The 21227-nt window shown below is 34.4% G+C and overlaps 1 protein-coding gene across 2 annotated transcripts in view; it reads left to right on the top strand.

Annotated features, from left to right (window-relative positions):
* Window positions 1-21227, top strand: part of LOC115253681 (serine proteinase stubble) — a 69802-nt gene that overhangs the window by 11019 nt on the left and 37556 nt on the right. For both annotated transcript variants that reach the window (XM_062850314.1, XM_029853210.2), the window contains exon 2: window positions 17725-17907. In XM_062850314.1, coding sequence (XP_062706298.1) covers window positions 17725-17907 — 183 coding nt within the window. The remainder of the gene's footprint in view (window positions 1-17724; window positions 17908-21227) is intronic.

Below are 21227 nucleotides of genomic sequence, written 5' to 3'. Positions count from 1 at the left end.
AGATCCCTTGTGTGCATTTTTGAAAAGCAGCACGCGATTCTTGAGGTTATCATCTTTGTACACATTTGGTGTCAAAATCTTGATGTGAGAAAACGATGTCCAGAGCTCGAACTTCCTGGCAAATCTTGGAATTCCAAGCAGATTTATCCATGAACATAAACTTCAATCTTCCTTGGGCACTTCCTCATGGCATGGTTAACAACATCTGAGCACATCACACATAATGGTTATGGAGAGATTAACATTTTTCGCAACTGTTGTACCTGACCACGCTTAATTTTCAGCGTGTCTGTGCAAGATTTTTTTCCTTCACTTGTCTTCAATCTGAAATAACTTTTCACTCGTAGCAAGAAAATCGATGAAATTTTCACCATCAATAGAGGACTTGTTTATGATCAGACGGCTGTAAAAAAAATTGATTTTGATCCTTGGGAGCGTCACAATAAATTATCCTTTGCGTCCGGATTCTAACTGGACAATGCTTTATCATCGTGCCTGCCACACGATATACGCATGCAAAATGGTCATTGGCAGAGGAAGCTCTCAGTTAATAACTGTGGAAGTGCTCATAGAACACTAAGCTGAGAAGAAGGCTTTGTCCCAATGAGGACGTAACGCCAAGAAGAGAGAGAGAGATCATACACATTCAAAATTTCATAAAGATTCAAGCACTACAGTATCGACCATAAAAAGAACGATGATATTATTTTCGGTCTTTGGTAATTTTAGATAAAATATTTTGAATGAACCAAGCTGTTTCATATAGGGCTGCATTAAGCAGGTAAATGTCGTACAAAATACCTCAAATTTGAGTCAAAATATTCATTGATTCCGTATATGGGATGCCTAATAGTTGCCAACTATTTCTAAAATAAATCAATTCTTCCTCAAATTTTAAAACTTAATGAATTTGGACAAAAACTTTTAAACACATTAAATTGTGAAGAAATATGCATCTTTAGAAACACCCACGTCTGGATATTTTTTTTTAAACAATCTTCTTCTTCTTTGTGGCTCTACGTCCCCACTGGGACTTGGCCTGCCTCGCTTCAACTTAGTGTTCTTTGAGCACTTCCACAGTTATTATTTGAGGGGCTTCCTTTGCCTGCCATTGCATGAATTTGTATATTGTGAGGCAAGTACAATGATACACTATGCCCAGGGAGTCGAGAATATTTTCCCGACCGGAACGGGAATCGAACCCGCCGTCTCCGAATTGGCGATCCATAGACAACAATATCATATGTTTAGGAACCAAACACTAGAAAAGTGGAATATTTAAAAGTCATAAATAGGATAAAATAGATCCATGAATAACTACTGAGTCTTTCAGATCCATAAGTTCAACGTTACTTTTTTCAAAGGATTTTAATAGCTAATATTTATATATTTTTGGGTCTCCAGTTAGCCTAGTGGTTCGGGCTATGGATCGCCAATCCGGAGACGGCGGGTTCAATTCCCGTTCCAGTCGGGAAACTTTTCTCGACTCCCTGAGCATAGTGTATCACTGTACTTGCCACACAATGTACAAGTTCATGCGATGGCAGGCAAAGAATTAATAACTGTGGAAGTGCTCTAGGAACACATAGTTAAAGAGAGGCAGGTCAAGTTCCAATGCGAACGTCGAGCCACAAAGAAGAAGAAGAATAAGATTTATCTATATTTTATTCCATCAAGAAATTTTTCTGTACTTATCGTGGATAGAACGGTCTTGATATAATTGTTTGATGAGCTCAGCAAGAATTCTTCTGAAAAAAAAAGAAAATTTTACACGATTACTTGTACGATTACTTGTAATATTCTCGCAGAATTTCCTAGAATGATTCGGGCATAAAATCCTCGAAAGATTCCTCCAGGTATCCCTTTTTGATGTATTCCTAATTATGCATGTATTTGAAAATTTCTCCAGTCAGTCCTTTAAAGCTTGTTTTATGAATTCTTCTAGGAATTTTCTTGGGTACTTCTTCAGGAGCTTCTCGAAAAAGTTCTCTCAAAAATTATCTAGAAATTTGTACACCAGTGTTCTCGAAAATTTCTTCATAATTTTCTCATGGGTATGGAGGCGATTCTTTAGGAAATTTCTTCAGGAATTGCTACATAATTTCATGGTAGTGTTCTTTAATATATTAATTCATACATTCCTGGAGGAAATCTGTCAGAGTTTTCTCCAGGTGTTACTTTTTATGACTTCTCCGAAACTTCCCAAGAAGTCCTTCGACGCATTTTTCCAATCATTTCTTCGAAAGATGCAATACAAGGAGATTTTTTTTTTCACAAAGACTCGCAGATTGTTTCAGAAGTTCCTCTAGGGTTTTCCTCTTAAAATTCTGATTTTTTAAAAACTTTTTCAGAAATTAGTGCTTGATTTTTTTTTATCTGTATTAACGAGATTTTTAGCCCTGGGCTAGTTCATCTCGGGACCTACGCTTTACTTCCCATTTCGCATTTTGCGAGTATGTCGGGAGTGGGATTCGATCCCAGGTCCTCGGCGTGATAGTCAAGTGTTCTAACCATCACACCAGATCCGCTCCACAGTGCTTGAATTTCTCCAGAGTATCCTTCATCTATTCAAAGATTTTCGGGATTCCTCTAGAAAATTCCTTAGAAAATCTTCCAAAAATTCCTCCAGGGTTTCTCTAGTTGTTCGTGTCGGAAAAACTTTGGTAGTATTCAGACCTTCCTTCAGGGATACTTTCATATTTTTCCAGAACTCATTCAACAATTCCTACAGAAATTGCTCAAGAATCTTTTCTTAGATTGTGTCAAGGAACATTTCAATAAATATTTATTTCAAAACTGCAGAGGGTTCTTCCAGGTAGTGTTTTGAATGTTATTATAAAAAATAATTTTCTTTTATTTTTTTTTCAGTGGTTCTTTAAAGAATTCTTTATTTTATTTGCAAGATTTCCCTCAGAAATTCCTCCAACTGCTGGTTTGGGGTTTTTGTGTACCACTCCCTTCGGAAATTAATAATATTTTTTCTAAGCGGTATCTTTAGGAGTTCATTCAAGGATTCCTTCATAAAAGTTTTCAGGGATTTGAGAATTTTTGCATGAGTTATACCAGCACAATTTCTTAGATTTCACGGATATCTCCAGGAATTTCTCTAGAAATTTCACAATATTTTTTTCCTTGGAATTATTTGCAGAATATCTCCAGAAGCCTGTCATCATATTTTTTTCTAGAAAACGAGGAGGCATGTTAAGTAATTTTAGCAGGTGTTCTCTTAAATCCTGTCTTTTAGCTCCAGAGCTAATTTTAGGAAGTTTAAATACATTTCTGGAGGAATATATGAATATATATTCTTAGAAAATCCCAGCAGGAATTTCCGATGCTTTTTGGAAGATATCCAGTTTATCCGGAGTTTCGTGGAATTCCTAAAAAAAATTACCTAAAAATTATTTGCGAAAAAAATATGGAAAAATCCTTTATAACAATTCATTGGGGAGTTTCTGACAGAGTTCTTGAAGCATTCTGTGGGCGAATTATTGAAAAAAAAAATCCTGTGGAGATACCTAGAAAAACGTCTAGATAGGTGCCTGTTAAGAATCCTAGAAAAAACTATTGAGGCTAATATATTAGATTATATTTATGATTTTTATCGGAGAAAATCCAAATATATATTTCTAAAAAAAATCTTAAAGAATCTGTAGAAAAATTCTGGGGGAAATCCTGAAGGAACTCTGAGTAAATCCATGAAGAAATTCCTGTACACATTCGAGCGGCAATTTTCAAGTATATGAACGAATTTCTGAAGGAATCTGTTAAACATTTCTTGAAATATATTTCAAGTATTCATGAAAGAATATCATATCAATAACTACGAAATTACAAAACCTGTTTTTATATCTCGTTCTGTTATTATTGTATTATTAAGGCTTTATGTTTCCATTACATGTTTTGTTGGCAATCTTATTTTGTTATGACCAAGCTACTGGTATACAGCCATTATATAACATTTCATTATTACATTTTGTTGTGGAACAAGTTTGATTATTATTGTATTATTGAGAGTGTACAAATACTTTATGCTATTGCTATCAAAACAAAAATAAGTATTGAAATAAATCCTACGTCATTCAACAACGTTATTTACAGTATTTTGCGAGTTATGCTTACGGCATCACATTTGATAAGAGGTGTGGTATATTACGTGACATGGAGGTGCTGTAATGTGTACAAAACCAAGTCCCTGCTGGGCGCCGCGAGGTTTGAAATTGACTGATTTGACTGGTTCCCAAAATATCAGCCACTGCCCAAGTGGCGCAGCACCCTACATACATCAAAACGAGAACATAGCAGACGATATTGAAGGTGGAGTGTGAAAGGGACGTTCCAGATTCCGCCTTTGACATGAGAATTTCAATGATAAAAACGTCAAACTTATTGAGTGAACTTGTTTGAACGAAGCTAATACAGACAGCTGAATCCAAAATTGTAGATGGTTTTGAATGGGATTTTTCAGAAATATTTTATATTTTCACATGTCATTCCAGAGGATGAAGTCGGATCTATTTGTGGTAAAAGATATCATGGATAGTTGAAAATACGCCTATGAGGGAAGAGAGAAACTGAAGTTCGCAATGTTTGTTCTGCCATTCTCGCCGAGCAGAATGAAATAACAACAGAATAAGGAGCTGTGTTATTTGGGAAAAATAACTGAATAATAAAATCGATTATTTTAAAGTTATTACCATAACATATTGTGTTATAAACTTGTCTGTCATAAGCGGCAAAATAACAAATTCCATAACAAAAAAATATTCCTGGAAAACCATTTCAATAACTTGTTTTGTTAGTTTCAATAACAACTTAATAACAGTGAATTCGGAAAATATTTCAATAACAAATTTTGATATTAATATGTTATTGATAATAATCGGAGAGCAGAATTTGCTATGATACCAACCTCGTTACTAAATAAGTTATAATATTTATTGTATAAAATTATTTGCTTTATCTCACAAACCCGCCAATAACATGAGGTTCATCACTCTGACGTAAGAAATATTTACAAATGATCGATAAATACTATATTCAGCTTTTAATTCATTCTAAGAGATTTAAGGTCACAAGATAATCGAACTTTAGTAATTTTTATATTATCAAATACGACGAGCTTCGATTTCCCCCTGTAATTTATAAACTGTTATACTTTAATTGTTTTCGAAGCACCTTTGTTTTTTTTTTCAGCATGGAAACTGAAGAATTTGTTGAAGGCTCAACAGTTTTGCAGAAAATTTTTGGGATATTGGAAATATTGTACAGATTATTACAATTTTCCTGGAAAGATTGTTTTAATTCCTCCGATTTTTCCCTGGATTCAAGAATTATGTCGAATATTCCTCCTAGATTCTACAAAATTCTTTCAAAAATTTTGCTATAATTTCTCTTGAACTTCCTTTGAGGATTCCTAGAGGACTTTCACCAGAAATTTTTGCAATATTTTTTTCTAAAAATTCCTCTATTTATTTCTCCAAGGATTCCATCAAAAACTCCTTTTATAAATAAAAAGAAAATCGCGTTAAGTACTGTTCCTTTTAATTCCACTAAGAATTTGCAACCTTTGACAGATACGTATTTCGACCTCAACTGTAAGGTCGTCTTCAGTGTCTTGTACTTGACTCTTGTACAAGACACTGAAGACGACCTTACAGTTGAGGTCGAAATACGTATCTGTCAAAGGTTGCAAATTCTTAGTGGAATTAAAAGGAACAGTACTTAACGCGATTTTCTTTTTATTTACAGATATTCCCCTAACAAGCCCAGGTTAATCATCAACTTCCAAAAATCTTCCAGAAATTTCTCCGAGAGTTCTTTGACGAAATCTTTCATGGATTTTCAAAGACTCCTCTGGAAATTCCTCCAGAATCCTGCATAGAATCCCTTCAAGGGTTACTTCAGAATTTCCTGTGATCATTACCCGAGCAGAGGGGAATATCAAATTAATAACTACGAAATCACAAAACCTGTTTTTATATCTTGTTTTGTTATTATTGAATTATCAAGGCATTACGTTTCCATAACATGTTTTGTTGGACAATCTTATTTTGTTATGACCAAGCAATTGGTATGCAGCCCTTAAATAACATTTCAATATTACATTCTGTTGTGGAACAAGTTTGGTTATTATTGTATTATTGAGAGTGCACAAATACTTTATGGTATTGCTATCTAAACTAAAACAAATTTTGAAACAAAACCTACGTCATTCTACAACGTTATTTACAGCATTTGAGGGAAAGCAACTGCATATTCACTCATCAATTTGTCTTCCTCTTCCATTTATCATTACATCCAAACTGAGACAAAGTGTATGCCCCATATCACTAGTCAGCTAGTATTCCGTGGGAAAAAGTTTGCATAATGCACCAGAAAAACTGTTTAACGATTTTTTGAAAAGTGCGCAAAGTTAGGCCCTAGGTGCGCAAAGTATGGTACGCTTACGGTATCACATTTGATAAGAGGTGTGGTATATTACGTGACATGGAGGTGCTGTAATGTGTACAAAACAAAGTCCCTGTTGGGCGGCGCGAGGTTTTGCTAATTTTCTGAAATTGACTGAGTTGTAGCTGAAAAGTACCCAAAATACCAGCCACTGCCCAAGTGGCGCAGTACCCTGCATACATCTAAACGAGAACATAGCAGACGATATTGAAGGTTTTTAAGGTTTTCAAAGGGACGTTCCAGATTCCGCCTTTGACATGTGAATTTCAATGATAAAAATGTCAAACTTATGGAGTAAACTTGTTTGAACGAAGCTAATACAGACAGCTGAATCCAAAATTGTAGATGGTTTTGAATGGGATTTTTCAGAAATATTTTGTATTTCACATGTTTTCCCTGTCGTTCCAGAGGATGAAGTCGGATCTACCTATTTGAAAAATAGGCACATGAATAGTTGAAAATACACCTATTAGGGAAGAGAGAAACTGAAGTTCGCATTCTCACATGTTGGTTTAAATATATAGAATTCTCAGCCATCACGAAGTCATATATGATGTAGAATAGGATGCTAAAGTGGAGGCCATACCCGACTAGATGAACAAGAATATATCATAATTATATCTTAATGTGATATATCTAACAAATTATGTTATAATTTTGTTATGACATGGACTGTTTCAAACTTTTTCAAACTAAATTATAACAAAATATATTATAATCTTTTGTAACTAGTTTTGTTACAAATAAATCAGAACAAACTCTGTTATAACTTTGTTATTTTCAGTTGCAAAAATAACAATTATATCAGAATATGAAATAATTTTAATTTTTAGCTATATTACAAAAAATGAGAAATTTGATTAAGTATTCGTTTTTTTTCATTGCTTGTAGAGCAAAAGGTCGATGGATAGCAGGTAAAAGATCAGAAAATGCTTATAAGGAAACAGTTTTATTCTATGTAAATGAAAAATTAAAAAAAAAAAAACATTCAATTGCTGTTGAGGGGCTGCAATTTTGCTTGTTTTTCATTGCGTAGAATGCCGGAAGCGTATCCGGCTACCCTCAAAACTGAAAGTACTCATATTTTTTCAACTTTGAACCAATTTAAGGTTGAAGGATTCGTCATTGATATTATCGTCATCATTGAACTTTAGAAAGCAGTCTTCTCGTTCAAAACACAAATTATCGTTATGCAAATGTATTCACTGCATTCTATTCTCCACCTAGAATACAGTGAATACATTTTCATAACGAACATTTGTGCTTTGAACGAGAAAACTGCTTTCTAAATTTCAATGATGACGGTAATATCAATGACGAATCCTTCAACCTTAAGTGAACTTTCGTTTGAATAAGAAATCTTTTTTTTTATTGATTGGTTATGCGAATAGAACGATTGGGTTACGCGGTATTCCCAAAAGTCCAAATTTTCTGGAACATATCCTTATCAGTGTTGGTAAACTCACACTCAAAGCACACTCATGAACAGCTCCTGCGTGAGCAAACTCGCACGCGATTCTGAATCGTTTTCTCACGCGCGAGAATTTCATGCAAAATCTCGCACTCACGAGTCAAGCGCTGAAATCTCATTCGCTTGTAAAACGAATCCAAATACATTTGAACGGCAATCAATGTTGTTGTACGCTAGATTTGCTTTTGTTTTATCATACAATCCTAAAAACTTCGATGTAAACATTGAGAACACCAAGAAATAAAGGAATGAGTGAAATCATGAGTCAACTCATGCATGATTTTTTCGGCGGTGAGTTTGGCGAGTCAAGAATCGCGCGTGAAACAACTCAACCATGAGATTTGAGAATTTGAGTTTTTACCAACACTGATCCTTATGCTATTGAGGGGCCCAGATGCAAAGAGGTGTAAGTGGCCGTTTTGTCGAGTTTGAGCTGAACATATAAAAAAATCTTCAGATTTCAAGCTCACAAGAACTTTTTAAAGATTATTTTTATGATGATTAGAAAAATTACAGTAAATCAGAGAAAATTGGGTTGATATTGAAACTCCATACATTTTGAATGGGATGAAAAACTGGTGAAAAACTTCAAAGCTCATTTACTCGAAAGTGGGTTTTTGTAACTTACACCCCTTTGCTTCTAAGCTCCTCTATTCTAATATCGGCGTTGTTGGAGTTAGCGTATTGAAAAGATATGGTTTCTCGTGAAACATGCTTCGTAATTACACTGTTGAAAACGCTTTGACATCCACGTGCAGTACAACAGAACATGTGCTCGATGAACAAATTGAGATTTGAATTATGAAAATGCTACGGTCAACCTTGGCTTGGTCAGTCAATCAAGAAATTGACATTTATGCTTCGTAATGATTACTTTGAAGTCAATACTTTGGGCCTAGGCTGGGCAGATATGCTATTGGTGATCTGATGGCGCATGAAGAAGAAGAAGAACGATGGTGTTTTGAAAAATCCTATCCCTACCACACAGGAGAAGATTTTAAAATGCCTCTATAAAATCTAAAACAAAATCTAATTAAAAACGGTTTGATGTACGGTGTAAGACTTTGGACGGACTACATATTGAACGTATAAATTTAAATTTAACATTTTTTTTTCTTGGTAAGGTACTTAATTTGTACCTATCACCAATTGGGTTTTGAAATTAAGAATAATATATTGATTTTTTGATTTTATTCGAAAGAGCACCTTTTTTTAAGCCAGTATGATTTTTTCAGATTTTTAAAACTTTATTTTGATACCTAAATTCAATTACAAAAAGATTTTTTGAAATCACCTTTTGACAGCTGGGCAACTGCTTGACAGCTCCGCCCAGTACGAAATGCGACGAGGGGTGATTCGACAAATCGCTCCCATACAAACTTTAAATCGATTTTTAAATAGGTTCCCGGGCACCAAAGTTCATGAAAATTTGGATTTCGGCTCAGTTTGGCATGTAGATTGTGAATATGGAATTATCTCAACACCACTAAAGAAGCCAATTGCAGCTGGTCTATGGAAAATTCCACGTGTATGACAATTCGGGTTTTTTCTTAACTCACGATGACCAGATCGGTTCAGTCGGATTTGTTTTTGATGGAAAAAATAAATCTGGATCAAATGAGAACAATATTGTCAAAATCGGAGAAAATTTATCGCAGATATAACCATTACATAGTTTACCTTCTTTATTTTATTGTCTGCTGTTTCATATTATGAAGTAAAAAATAAAGGCATTGCAACTTCTAGAAATTTCATCAATCAGACTCTTCCGTATTTTTTATTTTATTCATTGCTATAATTTGAGTTTTGGGTAAATATAGCATCATGGCTATTGATATGTTTATCTTTGTATTTATTTCCTTCTTTCAATATCCCAGTCCCGTTACGGTGCCAAATTCCTATCACTTTTCTACGCCCAATTCTTATAGGTTAAGTAAAATTTTAGCTTCAAAAAGTGATACATCTGCAAATGAGTTTTTTTTTCATCTCAAAATTGAGTAAACTTAGTTGAATTTATATGTCATTTTAACAGTACTGCTATTCTAACCTCTAATTATAACGTCAAAAAGTACCGAACAGACTATGTATTACGAAGTAATGAATGTTAGTGAGAGTGGAGATAGCAAATATGGTACCTACTAAATAATTCTAATCAATAAAAATGTCAACTATACAGACAATTCTGCTCAATTGATGATTGCATTTGTCTATTATAACTTTTTTCTTTCGATCTATTATTATTCGATCATATATTGTTTGACATTATGTCATAAATATCTTTTTTCGTTACTAAAAATAATCTCAAACAGAATAAAACTAAACAGCATCTGCAGAAGTAATCATATCGGCATATGGTCGGCGTTAAGTCAGAGAGGACCATGTGTCTTTTAATTAATTTCTAGAAAAACGACTTTAAAGTTTGCAACTCTATAAGTTTTGAGTTTTTCAACAAATGTTCTTGAATTTTTGCCATAAATCTTAATAACCATTCATCACATCATCGCTCTGTATTGATCGCGGAAAAACGTAAAATAAAGCTTGAAACTGAGAAATTTCTAAGTAATTGATTGTACTTAGTCCACTCTGACTAAACGGTTTTTGGAAAATCTTCAACCAACTACAGTTCACACTCAAGTTTTAATATATTTGATGAAAAAATCAAGCACAAGTAGGACAACAGTTAATAGGAGTAGTGTATAATGTGAGCAAAAAGTTTAAAATAGGGTTTTTTCCGTAATTAGACTGTTGATTACCATTTTCAATTTTTATGTTCAGTCAGAGTAGACCAAGTACAACAGTTCAATATCACATGAAGAGTAGTCAACTAATGAGCTATTTAAGAATTTTTAACTTGAACATTTAATGGCTAACATCTTTTGAATGTATTTTAATAGTTTGGTACGATTTTGAAATATTGCAGTTACACAGTTCATAATAATTTATTCAGAGGACTGGCATTTTTCAACAATTCGTTCAGACAGAGTGAACCAAGTACACAATTCTTAAATAATCGGTAAAATGAATTTCTTCATGAAACGGGTATTGGTACATTTCAATATCATGCTCAACAGCTACTAAGCAAACATATTTTGATTCGGAAAGAATTACCAAGGATAAGGTAATTTCAACTATTTTTCTTAGAGACACATGGTCCACTCTGTCTGCACGCGAAATGCCACAATATGCTTCAACACGATGAGCTGTAAAATACGATATTGCCCATAACAAAAATGGAATTTCACGTGCTTTCTTGATCAATAATCATCATAAAATGCGTTAAGGAGTCATACGATTTAGAAACGTATCACATTTTGAGGATATTGGATTTTAACCAATACACATTTTTTTAACACTCTTGGCATCAAGCATATGGTCCACTCTGACTGCACACTATTATCGATTTTTGCAGTTCAGTCAAAAGAAAATTGTGCTATAACTCTCGTTAATTGTAACATTAAGAAAATTGGGTGAATGTTCCAAGTAGCTTAAGAAATTCTTAATCAAATGCCCTAAAAATCTAATTTTCGTCAATTTTGTTATTTGGTCCCCTCTGACTTAACGCCGACCATATGATATAATTACCTTTTACCTTCGCTCACGTAGGTACGTGTATAATCGCCGTTCTCACTTCGCGAACAAAACAAAAAATAAAAAAAAATCATCTCCGTCTGGAAAGAATCTTTGTCGGCGCCAAAATGCACCCCATGACGAAGCTCAATCATAAATAGTCGACTAGCAACTTTTTCGTCGTTCTCTTTGTTCCGAAACAGCCGACGACGGGCCATGCGAACGCCACCACTGTTATTAGTGTTACAGTGCACATGTCTGCGCACCGCGATAGCGCTGTTGGTAAGAGAGAGAGGTTCATTGTTTGATCTTGCATTCAAATCTCTGTCTATTTTTGTCCTGCGACTGGCAAACATGAAATGGGGGAATAGGGAAACTGGCAATACGTAGAACCAGTAAAGCTTCTATCGTCCCTCACTGCAAGTGCTGTGATAGCCTCATTGGTAAAGGCGACTGAAAATTTACGATAGCAGGATTGGAGGTTCAAATCCCGTCCATGTTTGTAAGTTTTATAATGAATTCGATTTTTTTTTTATGTGACCTATTATTTTCTAAAAATAGAATAACACACTTAAAATAATTACCCAAAAATGAGTAAAAAAAGTTAGTTTTTACCCTAATTTTGCTTTCGGAATGTTATCAATAACTTTTTAATATCAAAATTTGTTATTGAAATATTTCCCAAATTCACTGTTATTAAGTTGTTATTGCCACTAACAAAACATGTTATATAATTGATTTTTCAGGAACAAATTTTTGTTATGTGACTTGTTATTTTGCCGCTTATGACAGACAAGTTTATAACTCAATATGTTATGTTAATAACATGAAAATTACTAATTCCATTATGCAGTTATTTTGCCAAAATAACGCATTTTGTTATGCTGTTGTTATTCTCTTCTGCTCGGGTAGTCCTGAAGTTCATCTTAAGATTTTCTGAAAATTTGTTTGAGGATTTCACCATAAGTTTTTCAAAAGATTCTGCCAAGAATCCTAATAATTGCTCAGAAAAATTAACTTCGGAATTTCTAAGAAAATTGCGCCAGTAGTTCTCTTGAAGACTTCTCCAAGGATTTTTCGAAAGGTTCCTCCATAATTTTCAAGTGCTTATCCGAAAATTATTTAAGAAATTCTTAAAAGGAGTCGTTCAGGAATTTCCTTTTTAACTGAATACAAAAATGGAACAACACAAAGGGACAGGTCATAATTGTCGAATTGTTGCTGTGATTTCAAAACTTGTTACTGTTGTGCTATTGCTGATAAGTTGATCAATAGTACAACAATAACTAAACTTGTACTTCAACAAAACATGTTATTTAAACGTAATTTAGTTAATGTATATCAATAGCTTGATTATAACAAAATGAGATTGTCTAACAAACTTTGTTATGGAAAAGCTATGCCTTAATAATTTAATAATAACAAAACAAGATATAAAAACAGGTTATGTGATTTCGTAGTTATTAACTTGCTATTCTCCTCTGCTCGGGTCACATGCTGGTCTAAATATGTATAGCATTCTCAGCCAACACGAAGTCATATATGATGTAGAAAAGGATGCTAATGTGGAGGCCATATGCGTACATGATTTCATTTAACCACGGGTAAAGTGTACGCATATCGCCTCCACTTTAGCACCCTATTCAAGAACATGTGCGATTGTTTGATATCATAACTAATTTTGCTTTCGGGATGTTATCAATAACTCTTTAATATCAAAATTTGTTATTGAAATATTTCCCAAATTCACTGTTATTAAGTTGTTATTGACACTAACAAAACATGTTATTCAATTGATTTTCCAGGAACAAATTTTTGTTATGTGACTTGTTATTTTGCCGCTTATGACAGACAAGTTTATAACTCAATATGTTATGTCAATAACATAAAAATAACAAATTCTATTATTCAGTTATTTGGCCAAAATAACGCATTTTTGTTATGCTATTGTTATTCCCTTCTGCTCGGGAGAAACCTTTATAGAAAATCCTGTGGAAAACTCGAAAGAAAATCCAGAACAAATTTTCGAAAAATTTTGCAAAGAGATCTCAAGAAATATTTCTTATTTCTGGTGGAGTTTCAAAATTTCTAAAAAAAAATCACGATGAAACGTTTAAAGAAAGCCTTATCGAAATTTCTTAAAGGACCTCTGAAAAAATTTCTTGAAATGTCAATGATAGATTTTCTGAAAAAATCCTTGTTAGGTTTTAAGACCAAATTCTTGGAGCAATTTGTTTTTTTTTTAATCGCTAAAAGCATTTCAAAAAAAAAAAGACACGGACAACGTCTTCAGCTTTCGGCTGTACAGACTGTATTAAACTTAACGCTAGACAACGGACAAACGAAGCATGCACCAGTGGAAACGGGAAAGAAACTATTCTCACGAAAAGTTTCAATGCCCGAAGCGGGAATCGAACCCTCACCCCATAGCATGGTGCGATTATAAGCTTGGTGACCCTAACCGCACGGCTACGAGGCTTGTTTTCGTCTAAGATGAATATGGGAGCATGAGATTACTGATGGCACTCGTACCCTATATAGAAGATATTTTAGAAGAACATTCAAAAAATAATCCACGGAAGACTTTCCGGAAAGAATTCCTGCTGGATTTCCTTAAGGAATCTGTGGAACAATATCGTAATGAATCCAGGCAGATTTTATAAAAAAAAATTCTGGTAAATTTCTGTAGTAATCTCTAGAAAACTTAGAAGAAAATTCAAAAGTAACGGAAGCTAGTAATTTTCTAAAGGAATTAATGAAAGAACTTCTGAAGAAGCTCTTTTGAGAAATATCCAAAGGCATTCCTGGCGGTTTTTTTTATTCCTGGAAGAATTTCAGTAGGAATCGCATGAGGAATTTCTTTAATATTTGGAGGATTTTCTGATAAATTTGTAGATTTGTGTACACTCACAATTGTGCTTTAAAAAGTGTCGTTGCGGTGATCACGATCTTTTAAAAACTAGTTGACCGATTTTGAACATATTTTTGAAATTGTTTGTATTTCAAATCTCGACCATATTCGAGTTACAATTTTATGAAGAAGAAAATAAGGTATTTTTCATACGTCTTTTTCAAAAGTAAGATGAGAAAAAAATGATTATGTCTTGAGGCAAAAGTAAATGCTTCACGAAATCCCACACATGAACGAAATCTCATTCAAATTGAAAAATATCGAGTGAAATATAGCATATTTCTTCATATTTTGGGCTGGAAATGCTCTACAATGGGTTTGCAAACACGTACTTCTCAGTAAAGCATCTCCGGGTACAGTAAGTAATAAGTTCCTGCGATTACTTGGAGAAATCCGTTTAAATTTCCTCTTTTTGTGAAGTTGTCTGAATTTTTTTTCCACAGAAAACCAAGTCTACTCCCCTTAGAAAAATAACTACATTTGGCCCAAGTGATTTTCAAAGAAATTTCACAGCAACAATCTTGCAATTGAGGGGATTTATATTGTTCCAGGGTTTCTTTTGAACATACACATTTGTATGAGGTTAATTATTATCAAGCCTGAGATATTGTGCTAAGCATTATGAATACAAAGAAGTACAATGCCTAAATAACATAAACATGAAATTAAATGACAATCTTTTTATTTGTTTCCTGATCGAATTCTATTATTTTATTAGATTTCCAGGGTTTACCTCTTAATTTCAATGGATTTGGCTGAAATTTTGACCAGTTACTTCTTTTAGGATGCCAATCAAAATATGGGGGTGGACTTGAGAATCAGAGAAAATTTTTGAAAAGGTGGACAGGCCTAAGTAGGCATGTCTTATCCAGAAATAGAAAAGGCGAATTTTTCAGTTTTCTCAAAATTCTGATGTACCCGTACACACATTCAAAACATATTTTTAATAAAAAAAATCAATTAACCATCTGAGAAAACATGTTTTCAAATATCATGTGAAAAATATCGAAAAAAAATGTTTCAAATTTGGATATTTGGCAAAACCGTAAAAAGGTAGTTTGTGCAGAAGTTAAAAAAAAAGTTTTTTTTCATTTTAGACATTCTGCATACAAAAACCCTTTGTTAATGTATAAACTCTTTATAGATATCAATAAAAATACTTTGAATAAAAATACAAGAATATAAAAATGGTTGTTTTTTTCGCTATACATAGTTGTGCCCATACTTTCTGGAACACCCTAATACCCATGAGATATACATGTAGAATAGAGGGAAAGAATAGAGAAAGAAATGATAGAACTACAAACGACGAGGCATGTGGTGAAGCTAAAAAATGAACCCAAGTCAATCTACATTAGAGTGGGTCAACGTTGTATGGAGAAACTTTAAATTTGACCGCATCAACCCGGAACAAAGTTTTTTTGACTCCTTTTTGCGTCCAAAACAACTGTGCAAAATTTGGGAGCGATTGGTTGCGTCCCCGTATTCCGCATTGTGATTGAAATTTGTATGGAAGTTAGTATGGGAAAACGTACTTTTTTGCATTTTACTCATAAGTTGAATTCTTTTGTCTAATACCGTTTATCTAATAACGTTAAAGTATAGCCTAGGATATACCGAAAAACTTTGCCGAAGACCGCAAAGTGATCCGACGCTTGTGAAAAAAGTTATTCGCTTGGTAACTTAGGCCAAAAACTGTGATTTTATTATTGATGTTATTCCTTTACATGTTAAATGATAAGCACCACCAGGCAATCTGTGCGTTATAACTTTTTTCACAAGTCTCGGATCACTTTGCGGTCTTCGGCAAAGTTTTTCGGCATATCCTAGGCTATGCTTCAACGTCATTAGTTAGATAGTTTTAGACGAAAAAATTCAATTTATGAGAAAAATGCAAAAAAGCACGTTTTCCCATACTAAATTCCATACAAACTTCAATCACAAAGCGGAATACGGGGACGCAACCAATCGCTCCCAAATTCTGCACAGTTGTTTTGGACGCTAAAAGGAATCGAAAAAGCATTGTTCCAAAAAATCGACTTTGTTGACCCAGTCTAATCTACATGTATAGCAAAAACGATGTTCATTCGACTTCCAAGATCGTCTCAATGACAAGATCACAAAGCGCAATTACAAATTAATGAAACGTCTTCGAAACATGGACCTCACCAATGCTTGAAAGATCCAACAAAATTGAACAAGTTCAATTCCGGACGACCCACGGACAACCCAGAGCTCACATGTCAGCATTTCGATCGGTGGTTCCCAATGTGGCAGCTCTGTCGTACAACCTGTCCAAATATGTGGGTAAGATGTCACAATTTAAATTTAAAATTCATGTAGATTTTGAGAATTCACCAACAACGTCATCTCTCTCAACACACACAGTCATTCATTCGATATGAAAATATAGTTTATTGCCATTCGTGATTTGTCAGTTGTGGTGTTAATATCTTCCCAATATTGGAAGTGTTTAGGACTGTGTTATGGCTGGGACCAAATGGCACTCTAGCTCAGTCCATGTTGTACCAATTGGCTCGTGATACAAAATCCACTAAGATGCATACAGTATCTTGTCATGTTCAAAATTGGCTGAATTAGAGCGTAAGACAAATGGTCCCAGACCCTACTTTTTAAATTGCAAAAAAAAAGTTTAAACGTTGCAGGTTTTACTGGTATGATTTGACAGTAAAACGCAAACTTCAAAGTGGTTCTGGGAATCAAACTAGGAGAAGTATCAATTGTATATTTATCAACAATTAAGAAGGAAAATGCGTCATAAAAATTTAAGCTATTTTACTGTTTATATGTGGTATTTCACAAGAACAATGTCCTAAAATGCTACAGGTTTTTGCACTTTTGATAGCTTGTAGGTTTACCACTTCAGCCTCATTACATAATTTTAATTAAACAGCTTTAGTCTCTTTGTGAATAAATTGTCCTACTTAGCAGTATGCGTACTTACAAAACACGTGTAGGACTTACTCCATTACGATCTATTATTCGAAAGCATCAACACCGACCATGAATAAACGATTATGCACAGCTGTTTCCAGCGCATTTTACTGGGTCACTAGGGCTCTCAAACTACCCCTTTTAACTGCCCCCTCAAAATCCAAACAAACAGCTTACCAACTGCATAACCAATCAACTGTTTACATTGCCAAACGTTTGTTCACATTTCACTCTCGTCGTCGAGCGAAACCATCAACGAAATGCAACCATCAGCACGCATAATACCCCTCACTAAGTAGCGACTAAAATCAAACCGTTTATTGATTTGTTTCCTTTCACGTTTTTCTTTTTTCTCTCTCTCTCTCTCCCCTAGTGATCCCCCAGACGTGCCGGCACAAGGGCCGCAAGTTCGAGTGTGGTCTGTCGATTTCGTGCGTATTGGGCGGCGGTAAACCGGTCGACCTCTGCTCCGGTGGAATGATCTGGTCCTGCTGTATCGATCGGGATTTCCACCAGCAGGATCAGGATCTGGAGGCGGGTGCCATCCACAACGCCAGTAAGTATCCGAGCAGAATCGGTACGACGACACGATGCGCTCGGCTATGAAGTTTGATACCAGAACACAACACTCACCAAAAATAACTGGATACTATTGTGGGAAGTTTTACACAGTGTTACACTTACACTTACAACAGTGAACTCTATCAGGACAGAAGTTCTTTTAATTAAAAAAGACACATCAATCATCACGTCTATTTTTTTGTAGATTTCAATGTTTGAAATTTACAACATGTTTGTTTCAGGAAATTTTAAAAAAATATCACTTTTTTATTTCTCTAGGGATTTCACTTGTGGATCCTGTAAGGAACACTCTCAGAATATTCTTGACGATTCGTACTAGTTTCTCTGGAGATTCATCCAAGATTTTTTTTTAAATATCTATTTTCAAGAAGTTCTCCAGTATTTCCTATATGATATTTTTTTAGGGATCCCTTCAGATTTATTTCGAACAATTTGAAGGAACGGAATTCTGATCAAAATCTTCCAACGAAATATCAGGCATTCTTTCAAGAATTCCTTCGGATGAATTTGAAGCTTCGTCTGTAGGAATACATATCTTCGGAAATCTCTGCAAGCAATTTATTCCTAAATACTTCAAACATATATCAATGGATCCTTTGAAATATTTCTCCAAGTATATAATTAAGTAATTTTTTTTTCATGAATTCCTTCAATAGTGCATCCAACCCTCTCGAAATTGCCCTCAGGATTCCTTAAAGAATTGCAGGGTTTTTTTCCTGAAAATGACCGAGGACTTTTTTTCAAAGATATCAGTAAATTCCTTTAAATGTTCCTTTTAGAATTCCATCAAGAATTCCTTCAAAAATTTCTCCAAGCATGCAAACATTTCTTCAAAAATTTGTTCCAGAATTCTTGCATGAATTCTATCAAGAATTGCTCTATAGATTCCAACAAATATTTTTCAAGGATTCCTTCAGGAATATCACGAATGGTTCTTTAAAAAACTTCAAAGATGAGTAATTCGACCGATTATTCCTTCAGGAACTCTCCGCAGGGAACTTTCTGGAATTCCTCCAAATAATTCTTCTGAAATGTTCCTATGAATTCTTTGGGAATCCCTCCAGTGAAAAATCCCACAGGCATTACTCCATCCTTCCTCCCAGTATTCTTCCGAGAATTCCTTCAAGAATTACTTCCAATTTTGCTCCGGCAATATACTCATAAATGCCTTGATGGATTCCCACAGAAATTTCTCCAAGATTTCGTTTAGGAAATCTTTTGTGGAGCACTCCGAACATCCGAATATTTATTCTGAAATGTTTGCTTCGGTTTCTACAACTCTTTTAAAAACTCCTCCAGGGACTACTTCAACATTTTTTTTTTTCAAATATTGAATCGGGGATTCCTCCAAGGGTTTCCTCTAAGGCTTACGTCATGATTTTTCCTCAGATTCCTTCTGACATTTTCGAAAATTTTTCTTGTACTGTTCATATTTTTTACGAATATTTTTAAAAGAAGAAAGGATCTTTTTGAAAAAATGTAGAGAATTCCTCCAAAGATTCAATCCAAAATTACTTAGAAGGAATTTTCAATAACTTTCACCAGAGCTTCATTAAAAAATCACCCAAAGCTTTAATCGAATAATGTAACAAAATTGTATTCAGCATTTCCTTGAGGAATCCTTCAGAAATTTCGAAAGTTCATCCAAAAAATGTTTCAAAAATTCTTCCAAAAAGTTCTTCTGGAATTCCTCAAAGGATTTTACTTTACTATCCTTTTCAATATCATAAACAACTTTTCGTTGGTTCACTATGCTCCAACTGTGATTGTTTTTATAATTCAAGCGCCTATTTTCAAGATATGGATCTCAGTAACTTTGCAATACATTGAAACTATCTAGCGCCAATTTGTGACGAAATTCATAAACACACTTTCGCCACATGATTATGGATTAGCCTGTGAGAACCTCAAGCATGTCGTTTAGTTCCTGTATCATAAGATAAAGCTTGTATCCGCAATAATCAGGGCACTCACATTTAGCAGTAATTCAAAAATTCCTTCAGAAAATCATTCCCGCATTCAATTGAGAACGTAGCCGTGCGGTTAGCGGCGTCAGTCGTCTAGGCGTTTCGTAAGCCTCGGAGTGCGGGTTCGATTCCCGCTCCAGTCGGGGAAAACTTTTCGTCGAACGGAAAATTCTCCATTGGGCCACTGGGTATTATGTGTGTTGTCCGTTGTCTCGTGTTAGTAATGTTCAGTCTGCGCAGCCTCTGGCTGAAGACGGTGTAGTGTCTTTTTTTTTTTTAATTTAACTAGCAATTTACCCAAATTACAAAGATTCATTCCGGAATAAATGCATGAATTCCATCAAGAATTTTTCAGGAATTCCCTCAATTCCGATTATAGGAATACTTTTAATGATATCTTCAGAAATATCCTAATGGATTCTTAAAAAGAAAATTCCAAAGATTCCTTTTGAAATTCCACAAATGTTTCTATCTGGAAATTCTCCTAGAAACGTTTCGGAAACTTCTCCAAAGGCTCCTTCTGAAATTTTCTAAAGTATTCTTAAAGATTTTTTTCCTATGATTGCTGCGGCAACTTTGCCAAGGATTGAAAAAGTCCGCGATGGACTTTCTTGGGAATTCTTACACGGAATGCTTCAGAAATTCCTCCAAGGACACCTTTAGGAATCCCTCCAATAATTTCTACAGAAATCCATCGAAAATTACACCAAAGCCTTATGCCGTAATTCCTGAAATTTCTGCTCTTCGTTCAAGTATTCTCCTTGGTATTTCTCCAAGGAGTTTTTTTGGGGATTTCTCATAAGATATTCTACCTGGAATTCCTCCAGGAATTCCTTTATAAATTGTTCCCAAAATTTACTCATATATTTCTTTAAAAAATATTACGTAATTTACTTTAATGATTTATTAACTAATTCTTTTGAGGATTCCTTCAAAACTTTGTTCAAGGATTTTTTTCAAAAGTCCTTCAGAAGTTTCTTGAAGTGTTTCTTCGGAAACTCATTCAAAAAATTGTTATGGAATTATTCCTTAAGTTGCTCCAAGAGATTCGCCATAGATTCTTTTAAGAATGCCTCCTGGGGCTGGTTCAATAATTATGTCAAGTATTTCCTCTAAAGGTGACACCAGTAATTTATCTATACATCCCTTAAAGCATTTCTCAAAGAGTTTTCCTAAAACTGTTCTTTTTTTTTATTCTTTCGAGATTCCTGCAGAACTTTCCATTTTATGAGAGCTATTTCGTTTATTCCTGCCAAAATTCATTCTGCATTTGTTTTCAAGGATTTTTTAAGAAAGCTCATAAAGGATCCATCTTCTTTTTTACTGC

Source organism: Aedes albopictus, chromosome 2, assembly GCF_035046485.1.
Source record: "Aedes albopictus strain Foshan chromosome 2, AalbF5, whole genome shotgun sequence".
Classification (NCBI taxonomy): Eukaryota; Metazoa; Arthropoda; class Insecta; order Diptera; family Culicidae; genus Aedes; species Aedes albopictus.
The sequence above is the reverse complement of the archived record's forward strand: the minus strand, read 5'-3'. Positions and strand labels throughout refer to the sequence as shown.